Source organism: Rhineura floridana, chromosome 8 (assembly GCF_030035675.1).
Source record: "Rhineura floridana isolate rRhiFlo1 chromosome 8, rRhiFlo1.hap2, whole genome shotgun sequence".
In the NCBI taxonomy this organism is placed as follows: domain Eukaryota; kingdom Metazoa; phylum Chordata; class Lepidosauria; order Squamata; family Rhineuridae; genus Rhineura; species Rhineura floridana.
The window spans coordinates 43,848,753-43,866,377 of NC_084487.1; the positions used below are offsets into that span (position 1 = coordinate 43,848,753).

Sequence of the window (17,625 nt, forward strand, 5' to 3'; positions counted from 1 at the left end):
TTTCCTAGCTCTGCAAACCCCTTTTTGAGAATAACTAACCAGAACTGCACCCAGCATCCCAACGGCCATCCTTGACTATTCCACCCTGAAGGCTACTCATTTCAGGAATCCTTCCTCCCCAAAGGTTGTTGGTTGTTTTCATTTTCCTTACCAACTCAAGGACAGGACTAGGAACCAGAGAGCCAGATGAGGCACCGTGGTTGGGGGTTATGTTGAGAAAGGTTTGGGCAGGATTGCGGGTGGCCTCCAACTGTTCCTTCCACAGTGGTGCTTTGTTCTGAATGATGGTACGGGCCTTAACAGGAGTAAAGACAACAATAATGGAGACTGGGAAGTATAATGACAAAGGGGGAAATGGAAAGCATGAGTCACAACTTATTAAAAAATGGCAGTCCCAAAGGTATCGAATGGGTACTTTGTGTGCTAAGGAGACGTTCCCCCACCACACTCCACCACTCTTTTAGAGTGGGGGCGCTAGACAGAAAAATAATCTATTCTTGCCTCTGCTGATTCCTCCTCTAAAGTGAATGTTGCTTTTGTAGGCTATTCTATTCCCCCTCCTTCCTGTTATCTGACCAATGGAATCCACACCTCCACTTTCTGAGCTTTTAAGCAAGCAAAAAATAATAGTTATATTTTTCCCATGTTTCATCTGCTCTTATGAGGGCTAAAAACTTGATACCTTTTACATCTGAAAGTTAGGGTGCTCAAAGTTCCACAAGAACTAACGTATTCTGCTTCTAGATACTATTCTGTGATTCGCAGTGTGATTCATGACTATTCATGTGGGTAGCCAAGAAATCACTTGCTTTACTGAAAGGCTCTTGCTTCCTTTGTCCTTCCCCCCAACAGAAGATATCAGGCTCCCTTTAATACCAGAATGAGGAACTTGTGGTCCTTCACATATGGCTGGAATCCAACCCCTGTCAGCCCCAGCCAGCATGACCAATGCTCAAGGATGATGGGAGTCCAACAACATCTGGCAGCAGGTTTCCCCATCCCTGCTTTAATCCCAAATGAAATCACCACCACCACCACCTCCGGATCTGCCAATGCACCCATTTCCCTCTCCATACCTCCCCCATATTATATATGCCTCTACCTCTCCTCACCCTGGTGTAGAACTGGAGGAAGGTATTGGAGAATAGTTGGTGCTTCTCAGCTAGGAAGCGATAGCGGCGTTTCTCCTCCATCTCAGCAGCCTTTTGGCTCTCATTGACAAAATCCTGCATCTCAGTGTGCAAGTGCATCATGTTCTCCTGGCACGAGGGGAAAAAGGATTGGTGTCAACCAGAGGACGTCTGAGTCCTAGCTGTGCAGCGAGCTTAATGCTCTTTATAACTTGCTACACAGCAAAGCAATTGTCAAAAAAACTTTTGACACATGTCTAGTTCCATTTTCAGTCTGCAGTAAGATATTGGGGAGGGGGGAGACTGCACAGCATTGAAAAACTGATCTGGCAAGGCATCAAACCAATAATCAGGTGAGAGTTTTGCTGTGTGGCCAACTGGTATGGACACTAGCTTGCTGCACAAATATGTCTGTTCTTCAGCCTCCCTGTGGGGAGGGGAGCCTAGCTGGGAGTCCAGAGTCTGTGAGTTCAAATCCCTCTTGTGTCTCCTGGGTGTCAAGGGCCAGCTAAAGATCACACCACAGTGAATGGCTCAGGGGTTACGTGCCCTGCCACCTGTGCAGCCGTGGGCAAGCTGCATAGTCCCAAGGAGCCCAATTGCCCCCCAGCTGGCAATTGTAGACAAGGAAGGGACTGGCTTGTGCAGCTGTGGCAAGCTGAGCAGGCCCTAGCCAGCTGGGGAGGACTAGCCTCAGAGGGAGGCAATGGTAAACCCCCTCTGATTCCGCTTACCATGAAAACCCTATTCATAGGGTAGCCATACGTCGGGATTGACTTGAAGCCAGTCCAGGAATAGTCAGAGTGGGATGCGCATATTAGAATTGTGCATAGTTATCCATTTTTATTACATTTTTATCCCTTCCCCAAATGGCTCAGGATAAGAAACAAGGTCTCCCTCTATTTCATCCTTACAAAAAACCCACAAAGTAAATTTGGCTGAGGAATACTGACTGGTCCAAGTTCTGTATATGGATACAACACCAAGGCAACCCAGTAAGCTTTGTAGATGAATGGACTTTTGAATCCAAGTCTCCCAGGTATAAGAGACATTCTAACAACGTCCCTCCCTCACCCCAGAGGGCCCACTCACCTGTCAATCACATCTAAGGAAAGAACTCAAGCTAGGCTGTGGTCCCAAGCGCAGCAGATTCCAGTGGGGTTTGCAAACCTCGCTTTTTCAGCAGGGTTCAGCTCCATTCAGGTGATCCAATCAGGAGGTCCCAAGTGGAACCAATCCCAGTGGGATTTGTATTTGGTACCAAATTTAAAGGCGGTGAACGCATCTGCTACTCGGCCAGGAACAATCAGGGGTGCACTTTAAGGTTCATGGTTCTTCCTGTGCACCTGCATCATTACCTGCCTCGCACCTGACATCAGGTTTTAGGTAGGTAGGCATGGCTTGGGGAAAACAGCACTGGAGCCAAATTAGGACCACTTCCTTCCTAATCTGTCCCATGGGCTAGAAGTTCCCCATGCCTGTCATATCCCTTCTTTGAATGTTCTTTAGTGTGCTTCCACCCTAGGCATTTAAAGTGAATTGCCACTTTGCCAGGCATTCTTCACTAATTGTGTACAGGGCATCCACACAACACTGTTGTCTAGTCATTGTCATCCTTCATCTTCTCTGTGACTCATCTTTCTCAATCTGCAGAAGGTCTGACATTTTTTCAGAACAGAAGAGCAATGCACCTCCCACAGGGGTAGATATCTTTAGCACTACTCTTCTGTCTTTTTTAAAGGGCAGGATTTTGACCTGGCATTGACATATCAGGTGGTTCCAGATAGGTATGGGATAAGTGCAGCATCCACATGACATCTTCAAAAAGCCAGCCCATTCCCCCACCGTCATTTAACCCAGATGTACCTTTTGCAGGGGAAATCTGATAAGCAAAAAAACCCTGTGGCCAACTATCCATTTGCGATATCTCGATGATACATTTGCAAATTAAATCTCCATCTGGAAGCAACCATCCGCTCAGCACACATTCATTATTTCTGGTGGACACCATTTTATACCCCCTTTTTAATGGTTCTAGTAGTAGTGGTATTACTGTTTGCATGCTAGTTTTCCATATAACTGTGCCTACAACACAACTTCAAAACTACATGTCAATACATCATTACAATAAACAATTTAATACCAATTGATTTCAATTTAATTATCACTCAAATACTTCTTGAAAGAGGTATAGCACTGTAGCATAATGCTGAAACTTTACTGACCTACGTGGTAGCACTATAGCATCATAATAAATTAACATTGTTCCGATATCACAGAGCAACTATTCTAATGCTAATTAAAAGACTGATTTTAAAAAATAAGCACGCTCATAAAATTCTTTCTACTGAAGGGTTATAGCGCGTGTCTGCTGAGCATGGTGGGTGCAAGACATTTCATCGTCCCTCCTAGCTCGTCCTCCTTTCCTTCCCCACCTATTTTGTAAGTGTTTTGCTGCTTCTAAAATGGCAGCAGCACTGGCAGTCACTGCCCCTCCCCTCTGCCTCACTCAGAGGATGGAGGGTCCTTTCTCAGAGGGAGCCATTTTGGACAAGGTGGCCCAGGAGAGTGCCCAAGAAATTATTTCAGATTTAGTTGCTAATTGTTTTAAACTTTTAACTAGCCACCAGAGCAAGACAGTGGCAGCACAACACTCTCCCAGGATGCCTCACCTAGAATAATATTAATAACAATAACTATCATCATCATCATCATCATTATTATTATCCACCCCTCACAAGTTGGATGGGCCAGGCACCCTGGAGAGCCCCACAGGAGTTGGGTAGGCTAGTGGTGGCAGCTGGGTAGGTGCACTGATGAGCCTAGTGCCCTTTGGACCTCACTAACTCACCATCCCTTCTCCAGAGACAATTTGCCTTATGGATGTGCTGGCCCTGGTGCTGAGCTTCAAATGGCACCACCCAGTGACATTATGCCATGCCCACTGGTGTGGACAGAATATAGCAAGATGTATACATTTAAAAAGACTCCCAACAGCATGGAAAGCCAATTTCAATTCCACTTATAGCTTGCAATGATTGAGTAGGACTAGGAGCCACCTGTCTGAAAGCAGCCCTCATTTTGCTCCATACCTTCATCTCCCGGGTGTTCTTGTCTCGTGTTCTCTCCATTCTCCACAGATCTGAAATGCATTTATCTATGTTGGCTGCTCTGCGTCGGTATTCCTTCTCATATCGCTGCCGGCTCTCCTATGAGCAGGCACATTTAAATAAAAAATTGAAAAGGCAAAAGTCTGAACTCCTGGGTGAGAAAAGAGAGAAGAAAAATACCCAGGCCCTGTACAAATGTTTGCTGAAATACATGTTATTACTGTTGTGTGCATCCTGATCTCCAAGTGGTGCAAGATTTCCAAGGGTTCTTGCACTTACCCAGGGTTTGGTTTCCGTGGAATGAAGGTCAGCGGAGACTGTGATGTCTTTAGGATATATGGTTTTATTTACATATATATACAACCAGAGAGTAAGATGGAGCATTAACAGTCCAACAGGCTTCCATGGAGGCACCTCAGAGCCATGGTTTGGGATTCAGACACAGAGAGCAAGCTTCTCTGTATGCCTTTCCAGCTTCCCAGCTTCAACTAGACTCACTCTAACAAAGAGACCACTTCCTGGCCCAGCCAGGTAAAGGTGAGAGAAGAAAGTGCCTCTCCTGAAAGAGTTGCTATGGCACACACTGATCTCCTAGCTAAATCCTTACACTTGTTAATGGAGGCCACTTGACAAATTTGGCTGGCCTATGAAAGGAACTAGTAGAGCAGGTTTCTCTGCTAACTCCATCCATACAAATTCAAAATCAGAGGCTGGACTAGGGGACCCAAAGACACCTCCATCCCAACCAGCCAATCCTATAACAATACATCATCAACAACAGCAAAAAAAAAAAACTTCTCAGTTGCTCCCGGGGCAAGGACTACAAACAATGTATGGCAATTCAAGGGAAGCAGATTTTGGCTGAATATTAGGAGAAGCTTCCCAGTGGTAGAAGCTGTTCAATACTGGAACAAACTGCCTCAGAAGATGGTGAGCTCTCCTTCATTGGAAGAAGGTATTTAAACAGAGGCTGACCCATCCCCTGTCAAGGATACTGCAGTCACATTTTGCACTGCAGATCCTGTACCATTCAGGGGGTTGCACTTGATGCCCTCCAAGATCCCTTCCAAATCTATGATTCTCTGGTATAGTGTTGTGTGCAAGCCAATACCTTTCAGGACCTGTAGTATGGCTCAAAGTAGAAGATAAGAGGAAACAAGCTAGAGCCAGCCTGGCACTCACATTGATGAACTGCATATCCATCTTGGTGTTTTTCTCCACGTGCTGCAGCAAGTCCACATGGAAGGTCTGTGCCTGCTCCAAAAAGGCAAAGTTGTTGGAAACCACATCACCATGCATCACTCACTAGACATAATAACTGGGCATTAAGTGGTGTGGGTCCCTAGCCTAGTGGTAGAGAACATGTGTTGTACGAGGATGATGCCTGGCATCTTCAGTTTCAAAAAAAGGATTAGGAAACAGGTGATGAGGAAGTCCCAGAGAGTGGACAGTTCATTTAACAAAGGATAGTTCTAGCTCAAGTTCAACAAAAGGAATTAATTGCAATTCATATTTGGCCCTTTACGAAATGAACTAGTTTGGTTCATGATCAATCCACGGTTCAGTTCAGGTTCATCCAAATTATCCTTGGCAAAAAAAAAAGTTCAGCATTCAGAATGTTAAAAGCTGCTGTGCTGAAGTATAAAATATACTTAAGAAGACTAAGAAATCATCAAAATGCACATGCAGTGGCATGTGAATGGTTTAATTTATTTTCCCCAACAATTACAAACTTTATGCTTACAGGTTAAAAGAATCTAAAGAGTTAAAACAAACACATGTAAGAGAATAAATTTAAAGATTAACTAGAAATCATTCAAAGTTCTACCCAAAAAATGAATTTAATTCATGTTCAATTCACCCAGCAATTATGGGAACCACTTTCAGGTGTGGTTCAGAGATTTTTGAACTGCTGAGGAATTTTCATGAGGTCTTTTTTTTTTTTTAAATGCAAGTTTATGTGGGAATGTGGAGAACTGAACAAGATTGTAAACATGAGAAACAAACAGAAAACAAAATTGACAGTTTTGCCCATTCCTAACCCTGGAGAGGTACAACCAATCATGTAAACTAAACTCTATTACTGAGCTCAGTTAGGATGGCCATATCCAGTCCTGGCTATTGACATTAGGCAGACACCTATGCAATATTGTTCTAGACACTTGATGAAAACTTCTTTACTTTAGCAAGGCTACCCAGATATATAATTTGTCTATGATAGTTTTATATGTTCTACTAATTCTACACAGCTTAGAGAGTTCTATGATTATATACATCTTTCCAAATATGAATAAATAAATAATGGCTCACACTTGCAAACATGTATTGTGTACATGCACATGCATTATTTTTTTTAACTGTTTTACTGATAATTTTAAGTTTTTTGTAAACCACTTAAGAGGTCTTATACAAGCAAGTGGTATATAAATTTTGTTAAATAAATAAATTATTCCATGCACAGGTACAAAATATAAAGCAAAAGGTAAATAAATACTCTTTTCTGTCTTGCCCATGATTGCAAACCACCATTTTATTTTCTTTATTGATATCCCTCCTTTCCTCCCAGTAGAAGCCCAGGGCAGCAATCACTAAAATATGAAAGCACTTTTTAAAAGAAACAAAACAACTACTTCCACATTAAAGTGGTGTACTTTAGAGTCATGTCGATGAGACTCAATAATTCCTGCTACAGTTTCCCTGTGAAACTTCCCATTATTGCACATATGTCTCTCCAAGATACTCACTACTACTTCCAGGTTGCGGTTCAAATGTATTTGAGTGTCAGACATCTGTATCAAAATTTCACCTTCGAGGGAGAAAAAAAAAGGATCACAATGAAAAGTTTTTATTTTTTTAAAGTTCATGAGCCATTGTGTATAAACATAAGAGCCCTGCTGGATCAGACCAAAGGCCTATCTAGTCCAGCATCACGCTGTCACAGTGGCCAACCAGATGCCCATGGGAAGCCTGCAAGCAGGACCTGAGTGCAACAACACACTCACCACTCATAATTCCCAGCAACTGGTATTCGGAGGCATACATACGGTAGGCCTGCACATAACCTGTGACCCACCAAAATGAATGCACAAGTCATGTATAGCAGCTCACCAGGGATGAAGTGTACTCTAGTTCACAAAAGCTTATACCAGGGTTGGGGAAGCTTCTTCCAGAAGGTGTTGGACTCAGCCCTACCCAGCATGGCAAATGGTCACGGAGGATGGGAGTTGGATCCCAGCCACATCTGTAGCACTAATACCATTAGTATGTTCTTTAGGGTTGCCAGGTCTCTGGTTTTCACCTGCAGAATCTGTATTTTTGGGGTACCCTATGGGTGGTTCCTAGGTGGTCTGGTTCAAGCGATATACACCAAAATGTCAGCTTCCCTCCCCCCCCCAACAACTTCTGTTAAGTGAGCTAGTAGCCAGGTCCTCTAATCCCCACCCTTTCAGGTTTTTAGCCAATAAGTGAAGTCAGGGTTGTGATTGACGAGAAATTTGTTGACATCCAGGCAATGGCGAGAACCCATTGCAAGTCCTGAAAATAGCTTCCTTTTCCTGCTTATCTGCACATCATAAATTGAACAGGTTTCTAGCTTTCACAGCAGCAGAATCTTGGTAGGCATGCACAGTAAAAATTTCAGTTATGATTATAATAAAAGTGTTCATAAAAATGTACATGCAGGATTTTTATTAATTACTTTTAAAAATAGCATATTACACATTTTATCTTTCAAATAATTTTTGAACAAAAAATTTAAAAAATGTAGATACATCTTATGATTCCATTTTCTATTTATAAGGAGTCAAACAAGTTAAAATTTTCCTGGGCTGTTGAAGTGGGCAGTTTATTTGTCTAATTCATCATCTGTTTTGAAAACCTTCCCACTATGAAGCTTTAATCCTATACTCACTTTTCTGGGAGTAAAGCTGCAATGCTAATCCCACATACCTGGGAGTAAACTCCGTTGAATTCAATAGGACTTACTTTTGAGTAGACAGGTTAGGATTCTGCTGTAAATCAGTGGGGGTTTTGAGTGAACATAGCAAAGCATTGTGTTGTAAATTTCTTCCACTCCATTCCTGTTTTTTAACCAATTAGGAGGGCTTTCTTAGGTGTCACTACTTTTATTTGGTGGGAAACTGATTTAAAAAAAAGTTCTGCAATGACCATCTGGTTTTGACAATCAACTATTATATAGGAAGTATGTTTTTTTTAAAAAAATATTTATTTTCCACTTTCCATATTGAGAAAACTGAACACTTATACGTAATAAATTCCCTACTTTCTCTCCTTCCCCCTTTCTCACATCTTTTTTCCGCCCTCCATTTCCTCTAAAGAGTAACCATAATATTTTGCCTTTTTTTACAGGTGCAACAAAGTGAAATTCTGTTAGTCAAGTCAGCCACAATGTATTTTTACATCTCCAGTGTGTGTGTACATGGAGTCTTTCCAACTACCCTGCAAGGTAGGGTTGCTGATTGGAAACCAAGGCAGCTCACAACAAGAAATAAATCCACTTAAAATCCAATAACAATAAAAACAAGTATAAAACAGTTACAAAACAGCTTCAAGTGGCATGATTCTGAATTTTGGGTTGGGTAAGTGAAGTTCCTTATTACTTGAGGTTGCAGTTCTGTGCATATTTCCCTGTTTGAGTAAGCCCCGCTGAACACATTGGGACTGCTGGGTAAACATGCATAGGAGTGCACTATAAATATCTTTATGGGTTGTGTAAATAATAAATATCTTTGACAGTCATACTTATATAAATATTTCTTCATACTATGTCTCGATCAGTACCTGATTTCACACTATGGTTGTACATTGTTATTTCCTCTACATTTTAAGTGTACCCTTCTTCCTTGGGTGATCATGGTCCCCCTTGTTGTTTTCACCTTGAAGGTAAGATTAGGCTGAGAGATGGTGAGTAGCCCATGGTCACCCAGTAAACCTTGTAGTTGATTTCCATTTTAAAAAAATAATTAAAGTGATTTATATGCTGGCAAAGCTTATGAAGCATTGCAGATCCACACAATACATTTAAAGCACATCCAACTTGCATGTAAAGTGCATGACTTCCCTCAAAGAATCCTGGGAAGTGTAATTTCCCCCTCACAGTTATAGCTGTCACCACCCTAAACAAACTACAGTTCCCATGATCTTGTGGTGGGATTCATGTGCTTCAAATATGTGTTGAATGTGCTTTTAAATGCATGGTGTGAATCTGCCATAGGTTTGCTGTGCATTCGTAAGTGAATTGAAAAGAACAATTTTAGAATATAATTTTTAAATGGGAAGGGCTGTAGGTCAGTGCTATGGCACATGCTTTGCATGCAAAGGTCCAAAATCCAATCTCCGGAAAAGACTAGTGCCTGAAAGCCTGGAGAGCCAATGCTAGTCCATGTCATCAGTATGGTACCAAATGGCCTAAAAGAGGAAAGAAGCCCAAGGGCCACAGTGACTCTGAAATATATTTATGTATTTTATTTACATTTATATTCCACTTTATTGTAAAAAACAAATAAACCTCAAAACGGTTTACAGAAAGAACTAAAACAATAAAATTACTGGCAAAAACAGTTAAAGGTAGGTATTTAAAAACATTCAGAATAATAAAACCAAGAATGAGTTAAAAACAGATAAAAAACATAATAGCTTCTGCATGCTTGGGTAGTCTTGCCTAAACAAACAAGTTTTTAGCAGGTGCTGACAAGAGTACAGTGAAGGTGCCTGCCTAATGTCAATAGGTAGGGAGTTCCAAAGTGTAGGAGCCGGCACACTAAAGGATTGATTTCTTGTAAGAGCAGAATGAGTACTATGTGGCACCCATAACATGGAAAGCACACCTTGAACTTGGCCTTGTAGAAAATTAGCAACCAGTGCAGATTTCAGAGCAGAGGTATTAAGTGCTGACACTAACTGCAGCCCCTGGTCAGGTTCTGCTACATGGGAATTTCTGTGACCTTGGCTGATTGGCTATCAGGATTCCTTTGGTTTTGGGTTTTGGTGAAAAACCCTGACTGGTTGTGGGATGCTGAGTTTTTTGCCTTACTCATAGGAATCTTCTTGTGGTTGGTATGGTATTGCATTTAGGAAATCATCACTCTTTTGTTTTTGTTTTTCTATTTACATTTCATTTACCTCTGATCTCACTCTCTTATATCCATAGAAGCAACAACAATGGTTCCATGAGCTCAGCTCAACCCCCTTAAGCCCATTGATGATGCACCTTTTTGGTTGCATGATGGTGTGTTTCTTGCCCACTGGTGGTAAAATAGTATTCACATGCTGGGAAGTGTGGCTGCAATTGCTGTTGTTCCCAAGCTACTGCCTGTGAACGTAAACTAACCATGTGTTGTCTGTCTGTCAGTTATTACTAATTGGAATTGGGCGGGCTGTCAAAGTGAGTTTATAGCAGTCCACAGAGTAGGCAGGAAAGTGTAGAGAATCTTATTCATTTCTCAAACCTCTCTCTGCAGTAAAGGGTCAATGCTATAAAGACATTTGGAGCAGCCACATTAAAAGGCAGGGGCAGGGCATTCCAAGAAGGGGGTTGCCAACCTTGCTTTGATATTAATATGTTTGCAGAGAATCCCTAATCAAGCCTTGCCAATAGCATAATCCTAACCATATCTGCTCAGAAGTAAGTCCGATTGAGTTCTATGGGGCTTAGTCCCTTAGTAAGTGTGTTTAGAATTCCAGCATTCAAGGTCATCCGTCTTTACTTCTAAGTGCTCCCATCTAACATCTCCACAACACTAGGCTCCCTTCTTCCTACAATGGCCTTCTGGTGACTGGTCTGGCATGAAGGCACTTAAACCCTTCTTGCTAAAAGCAAGTAGGTTAGATTAAATGTTCCCTATCCAGGCTCCCTAAGCAGGTAAGAAGGAATGATCCCATCACTTCAGCTGGACCTGGGAACACCCTCTTTTAGCTAAGATTTCTATCTTAATTTCTAATCAGAGAATTTTTTGTTTGTTTGAGTAGTATGCGCCAAGCAAGTGTGGTTTATGCCTAATGTATCATGCTTAGTGACCAGGGCCCACCTATGACATCACTAGACCAAGCCCTGTGACATTATTGGGGCCTGCCTCTGAAATGTCAGGGTTTGGGATGCTTCTGATTTGGCAACCCTAGTGTACTTAGAGCCAGTGTGGTACTGTGGTTAGACTGGGACATAGGAGACCAAGGTTCAAATCCCTGCTCGACCATGAAGCTCACTGGGTGACCTTGGGCCAGGCATTGTCTCTCAGCCAAACCTACCTCACAGGGTTGTTGTGAGGATAACATGGAGAGGGAGGAGAACCATGTACACCACCTTGAGCTCCTTGGAGGAAAGGTGGGGTATAAATGTAATTAATCAATTAATTAATAATTAATCTTTAAAATTGCTGCAAAATCCTGTTGTTTTTGAATAAACTTCTGAGTTTTGTTGTTTGCTTGGGGGAAAAAAGGTGTTATCAAGCCCACTGTCTACCAATGGCTACAGGTTATGGTATCCACATGCTATCTCCAGGATCAGAGGCAGTATGATTCTGAATTACTAGTTGCTGGGGTACAACAGCAGGAGGGGACTGTTGCCCTTGCTCTTGCCCTGCTTGTGGGCTTCCAAACAGACATCTGACTGGCCACCTTGGGAAACAGGATGCTGGTCTAGATGGGTATTTGATCTGACCTTGAGGGCTGTTTAGTCTGATATTATGTTCCTCTTATAGAAGATCACAATAAGTGGCTGGCAGACAGTGCATACCTTAGCAAATTGCAAGTTGTGTACATCTGGAGTAGGGGGACCATGTAGCAGAGAGGCTCAATTAGTCTTCCCCAACCTGGTATGCTCCAGAATGATATTGTTGGGCTACAACTCCCATCAGCCCCAGTGAACATGGTCAGTGGTCAGTTATAGTGGAGGTTGTAGTCCAACAACATGAGGAAGGGACCAGGTTGACGAAGGCTGGGTTAGATTTTTGTGTGTGGATGGCGGGAGATGCAGGTTCAAATTCTAGCTCAGCCATGAAGCTTTTTGAGTAGTCTGAGGCAAGTTGTTTTAAGTTACCTCACAGGTATGTTGTGAGGATGAATGAGTAGATAAAGACTCACAAAGATCTTTGCTCTCTGAAAACCCCTGCAGAAATGATCAAACACACTATATAGAGGAAGCGATAAATGACCTATTATCTTTAAGCGCCAGTGATATATGACTTCATGCAAAGTGTTATATTGGAACAAAAGGTCAGTTATTATCATTTCACTGATACAGTCTGGATGTCAAGAGTTTTGAGAGGAGATTCAGACTGAAATCTTATTCACACTCCCCTAGGTGCAAATCCCATTGAACTCCCATTGGGCCTACTTCTGAGTCAATGTGTGTAAGATTGTAGTGTGCAACGTTTAACCAAAGGTACAGAGGGTGGGACTAATTTTCTTATTAGCTGCCTTAGGATTCTAGTTGAAAAACAGGTTATAAATTTCTGAAAGAAAGAAGAATTAAAGTGGAAAATCCAAAAATTATCCTGTTGCTTTATAGGACATTTTCACACACGACACTGAAAGCACATCTTGTATTTCCCACATGTCATTTGAATGTAAGCCCAACATTAGCTAGAAGAATAGTTGTCTTCTGATTACTGTCTCGCAGTGGCAGCATTCACACATGCGCACAAACCACACAAGAGAAGCTAAAGGGTACTTTTAAAGTGCAGTCCTATGCATAGTTACTCAGAAGTAAGCTTTACTGTGTTCAGTGATAAGTGTGCTGCCAGAATCACAGCCTTAGTGTCATGTATGAAAACAAGCCAGCCCAACTGCACAAGCAAAACTGTTATGAAACAGTGTGCAACCTGATTGGTGCCCCTCAGGATCACTTGCAATGTCACAGAAAGGAATGGGCTCCAACTCACAGACTGCACATGGTTTGCTCTTAGACCATGCACTGCAAGAGTTTATTTTATTTATTATTATTATTATTTTGAATCATGAATAGCATTTTGAATATTATTATTATTATTTGAATCATGCAGCTGTGCTGCTTAGGATGGCAAGATATCTTATGCCATTCAGTTTCAATGGAGCTATTTCTCATTCTTTCTATCTCTCTCACACATTTTTTTTTAGTTGAATTTAAATGCACTTTTCTAGGATGGACATTTCCCAAAGTGGTTCACAATAAATGTCATACACCAAAAAATGCAGCAAGACGCAAAATCCATCACAAAGCATATTAAATAAATTCAATTAGAACAAAATCAGCAAGTCAGATTCAATATTGCAATGAAGTGATACAATCCACTACAAAAGACCAAACTGAACAGCAAAAATAAATAGCTAACCCAGGCTAGTGCTGATCCAACACCCCAAATTTCATTAACAGTTTGGGATCTTGGTGGAGATGGAGATGGCTTCCTCATGGCTTGCCCCTGGCTTCCCCATAATTTCTCTTTCAAAGAGGAATGGATGGCAGCAAAGGGAAGATGTCGAGGAAAGGCAATGATGGTAAGTCCTCTTTCCTGGTCTCTTGAGATCTTCTGGCTACGATTATTTGTTTGTTTATTGGATTTATTAGTCGCTTGATACCCAAAGGTCCCCAAGCAACTTACAAGACATACAATAACAAAACAATAGCAATAGCACCTCACGTAGCCATAGGAAGGTTTAGCAGCATATTAAAACAAAACATCTCAATCTATCAAATGCCTGGGAGAAAAGGTACCTTTTCGCCGGGCACCGAAAAGATGACAATGAAGGCACCAGGCAGACCTCAATGAGGAGCATATTCCACAGATGGAGAGCCACAACTGAAAAGGCTCTCTTCCTTGTCATCACCCTATGAGCCTCCCCCAGAGGGGGGGACCTGGAGAAGGGCCTCGGAGGAAGATCTAAGGGTCTGAGTAGGTATATATTGGGAGTCATTCCAGAAAATATTGGGGCCCTGAGCCATAAAGAGCTTTGTAGGTCAAAACCAACACTTTGAATTGGGCTTGGAAGCATACAGGCAGCCAGTGCAATTGGAACAGGATTGGTTTTTTATGCTCTGTTTACCTTGAACCCGTCAACAATTGGGCAGCTGCATTCTACACTAATTGAATTCTGATCCTTTTTCAATGACAGCCCCATGTAAAGCACAGTGCAATAATCCAATAATCCAACCTTGAGGTTACAAGAGCATAGATTACTGTAGCCAGGTTATCCCTGTCCAGATAGGGTCACACTTGGGCCACCAGCCTAAGCTGCTGGAAGGCCCTCTGCACCACTGAGGCCACTTGTGCCCCAAGCGACAGCAGGGGACCCAGGAGAAACCCCCAACTATGAATCATTTATATTATTATTGATTTAAAGAACTTTTGCCCTACTCTTCGGCTTTTGGTATGACTTACACATTATTAATAAAAAAGACAGTATCTATTTCTGCTCACAGACAATCTAAAAGACATGACACAAAAGAAAAAGTGATGAGGAAGGAAGAGGAAGTGTTGGCCTTATTGTTCTAGAGGGCTTCTGCTTGGGTAGCTCTACCCCTATCATCAGAGGAGACCCTCCATATGATCTCTCATTATGGCTGGGCTTATTCCAATAGATCAGATGCCTAACTGGCCACCTCACAGCCAGCCAAACAAGAAGAAAAGCTGTTGCGACAGGTGCTCACCTTAGAAAACTGGAGAAAAATCATTTGTGTAGGAGGACACATGCTCAAAATTGTACTTGAGTTTCATTCTTTATGCTACCTAGTGGCCTGGTTCACTCACACGTGCCAAAATAAACAAGAGTTAAAAGAAACTATGGGTTAATGTGAATGTGCAGCATGCAGGTGCAACTGCTGAAAAGTCCTCGCTGTGTTCTGCTCTTGCTCCTGCTGTGCTGCAGGGAAACATGTCAGAGTCTGGCTTGTTGTGATGTTTGAATCCAGGCTCGTGGTTTGTGTCTCTCGAAACAAGCCCTGAGTGGTAACCAATTGCTCTGATCCAGCAGGACTCTTCTTGTGTTCTTATGTTCAATCTTGTCAAAATATGGGGAAACTATATGGTTGTAGACCTGTTTCATTTCTAGGCTAGATAACACTCAGTACCTCAGTATTAATAGACACAGGAACACTATCCAGAAAAGAAATGGGGGCAACTCCTGCTGCCATCACTAAGCTAGGGGGCTTGAAACCGTGGAAGAAAAGGGCAGTAGCAGGAATCTTACCCAATATTTGTGAGGTAGAGCTCTGAAGGGCTTGTTCCCCAATCTTTTGAATTGCTGTAAAATAGACATCAGCGGCCTCAGCTAACACTGCAGAAATTTGAAAAAGGAGGAATATTAGAGGGCTTTCTCCCCCTGGCTGCAATCACTCATCCTCCAGCTTCTCCTGTGTGGTTCTTTCCCTTTTCTCTCCATTTCAGCTCCCTTGAATGCCCTTTGACCCCTTTGTCCACACCTCTCCTCAGTTCCTTCCCCCAAACCTGACTCATGTCAGCAGCACACAATACCCCTCTGCCAGCTCTCCCGGACCTGGTGCCCTCCAGATGTTTTCAACTACAACTCCCATCAGTCCTGACTGTTGGTCATGCTGGCTGGGGCTGTTTCATAATCCAAAACATCTGGAGATCACCAGGTTGGGGAAGGCTACCCTATGCAGACAGTTGACTAGGATCACTTCCACACCATACATCTAAAGCACCTTCCACACATTTATAAAGCACATGGTTTCCCCCAGATAATTCTGAGAACCGTAGCCCAGTTGTCTATGTGTGGCGTACAGGAAGCTATATATGAAGGCATGAATTGCGTGTTGTTGGTCTGCTATCTGTTGATTGAGTATATCATTCATTCCTACTACATATCTCTTCCTGCACAGATATTCTTTTCTACACATGTTCATTGGGCATGCAGAGGAGGCAGAGTCAACAAACACAATCACAATTTCACCACTAGCCCAGATGACATCAAACATCCCTATAGGGCTACTGAGAGACTAACATGAATATTCACCTCTCATCTATAGGCAAAGAAAGTCAGCTAACATTGCCACTTACCATGGAAAGCCCTTAGGTATTTATTACCCAGGTACACCAGATTCTCCAGAGCTGGGTTAAACTGTTCCAGGATATTCTATTAACCATCCAGGTGAAGGATTTAAAAAACAAACAAACAGACAACATATTAGCATGCTTCTCAGATCATATGAGGAAACCTTTTTGATAGCCAAATGCACTGGTGCCCTTCATGTTGTAAAGACTACAACTCCCATCAACCTTGACCATTGGCCATGCTGCCTGCAGCTAATGGGAGTTTGAGGCCAGCAAAATCTGGAAGTCATTGCACAGGCTACCCTAAACCTATGACCTATTATTTGCCCCTGGTGACTCGAAAGCAGGCCTTTTCTGTCACCATGCCTGCACCCTTCCTTCTGTCATACAGGATGCTTTTTCTGGTTCTTGTTTTAGATGTTTTGAAAGAACTAGGTTGCTTCCAGATGACCTGTTTATTGAGAATTCATTCTGATTTGTTTGCGAGGATATGAGATGGTGTCGGCTATTTTTCCAGCATTCATTCTGATTTGTTTGGGGGAAGGTTAGATGACATTGTGTCAAGCAAACGTTTTTAACCCACACTTTCCAGTGCATTTTCCCATCACTTTCCATACCACAACACGTCCAGTTTGGGAGAGGAAGCGGGTTTGTTGTGCAAGACTTCCCAATCAACTTTGTGTCACCTGAATTCGCCAATATATGATTGAATCCCACCCGCAAAAAAAGCAAGTCTGGAAGCACCCCTATTTATTCACCCGGGGTTTCCCTGACCTGACCACTGAATATAGTTATTAAAGCTGGAACCCATATATGGCAATTCTGACTTGTATTGTATCCGTTAATAACATTATTATTATGAGGTGGGCTTAATGGTTTTATACTGTGGTTTTTAGATGCTGAATTTTGTATGCTGCTTAGAGATTTTTTCTGCAATCTTAACTGGGCTATAAATGTTCTTTAATCAATGAATCTCATTAAAATATTGGGAGGTTGTAGCACAGGGATCTTCCATCCTTGGGACCACACAGTTTTCTCCAGACAGTGGTCAAAAAGCCAAACTATTTTTGCCAAACTAAGTCATCTTCCAATAGGTGGTTAGGTTCCATGACAAAGCTGGTGCCAACTCCCATAAGGGTTTTATTATTTATTTATTAAATAAATTTATACCCCGCCCTTTCTCCCAGTAGGAGGACTACTTAGTATGGAATACTTGCAATCAGGCAGAGCTGGAGCATTACACACAAAACCTTAAGTGAGGCATGGCATCGAATCGTGTAGATACCATTGGCATTTACAAGTCTGAAAAACAGTATGTTAAATTCCTTATCAGTGAAACTGTGGGCAAACAGCCTGCCATGCCTTGCTTAAGATTTGATAGGC

The 17,625-nt window shown here is 42.2% G+C and overlaps 1 protein-coding gene across 1 annotated transcript in view; it reads right to left on the bottom strand.

The window, feature by feature from the left end:
• BAIAP2L2 (BAR/IMD domain containing adaptor protein 2 like 2) overlaps positions 1 to 17,625 on the bottom strand; it is a 37,863-nt gene that overhangs the window by 16,696 nt on the left and 3,542 nt on the right. Inside the window, exons 3-9 of the mRNA XM_061582718.1 lie at positions 16,249 to 16,324; positions 15,419 to 15,505; positions 6,985 to 7,046; positions 5,423 to 5,494; positions 4,223 to 4,339; positions 1,113 to 1,259; positions 152 to 295 (exon numbers count right to left, since the gene is read on the bottom strand). Coding sequence (XP_061438702.1) covers positions 152 to 295; positions 1,113 to 1,259; positions 4,223 to 4,339; positions 5,423 to 5,494; positions 6,985 to 7,046; positions 15,419 to 15,505; positions 16,249 to 16,324 — 705 coding nt within the window. The remainder of the gene's footprint in view (positions 1 to 151; positions 296 to 1,112; positions 1,260 to 4,222; positions 4,340 to 5,422; positions 5,495 to 6,984; positions 7,047 to 15,418; positions 15,506 to 16,248; positions 16,325 to 17,625) is intronic.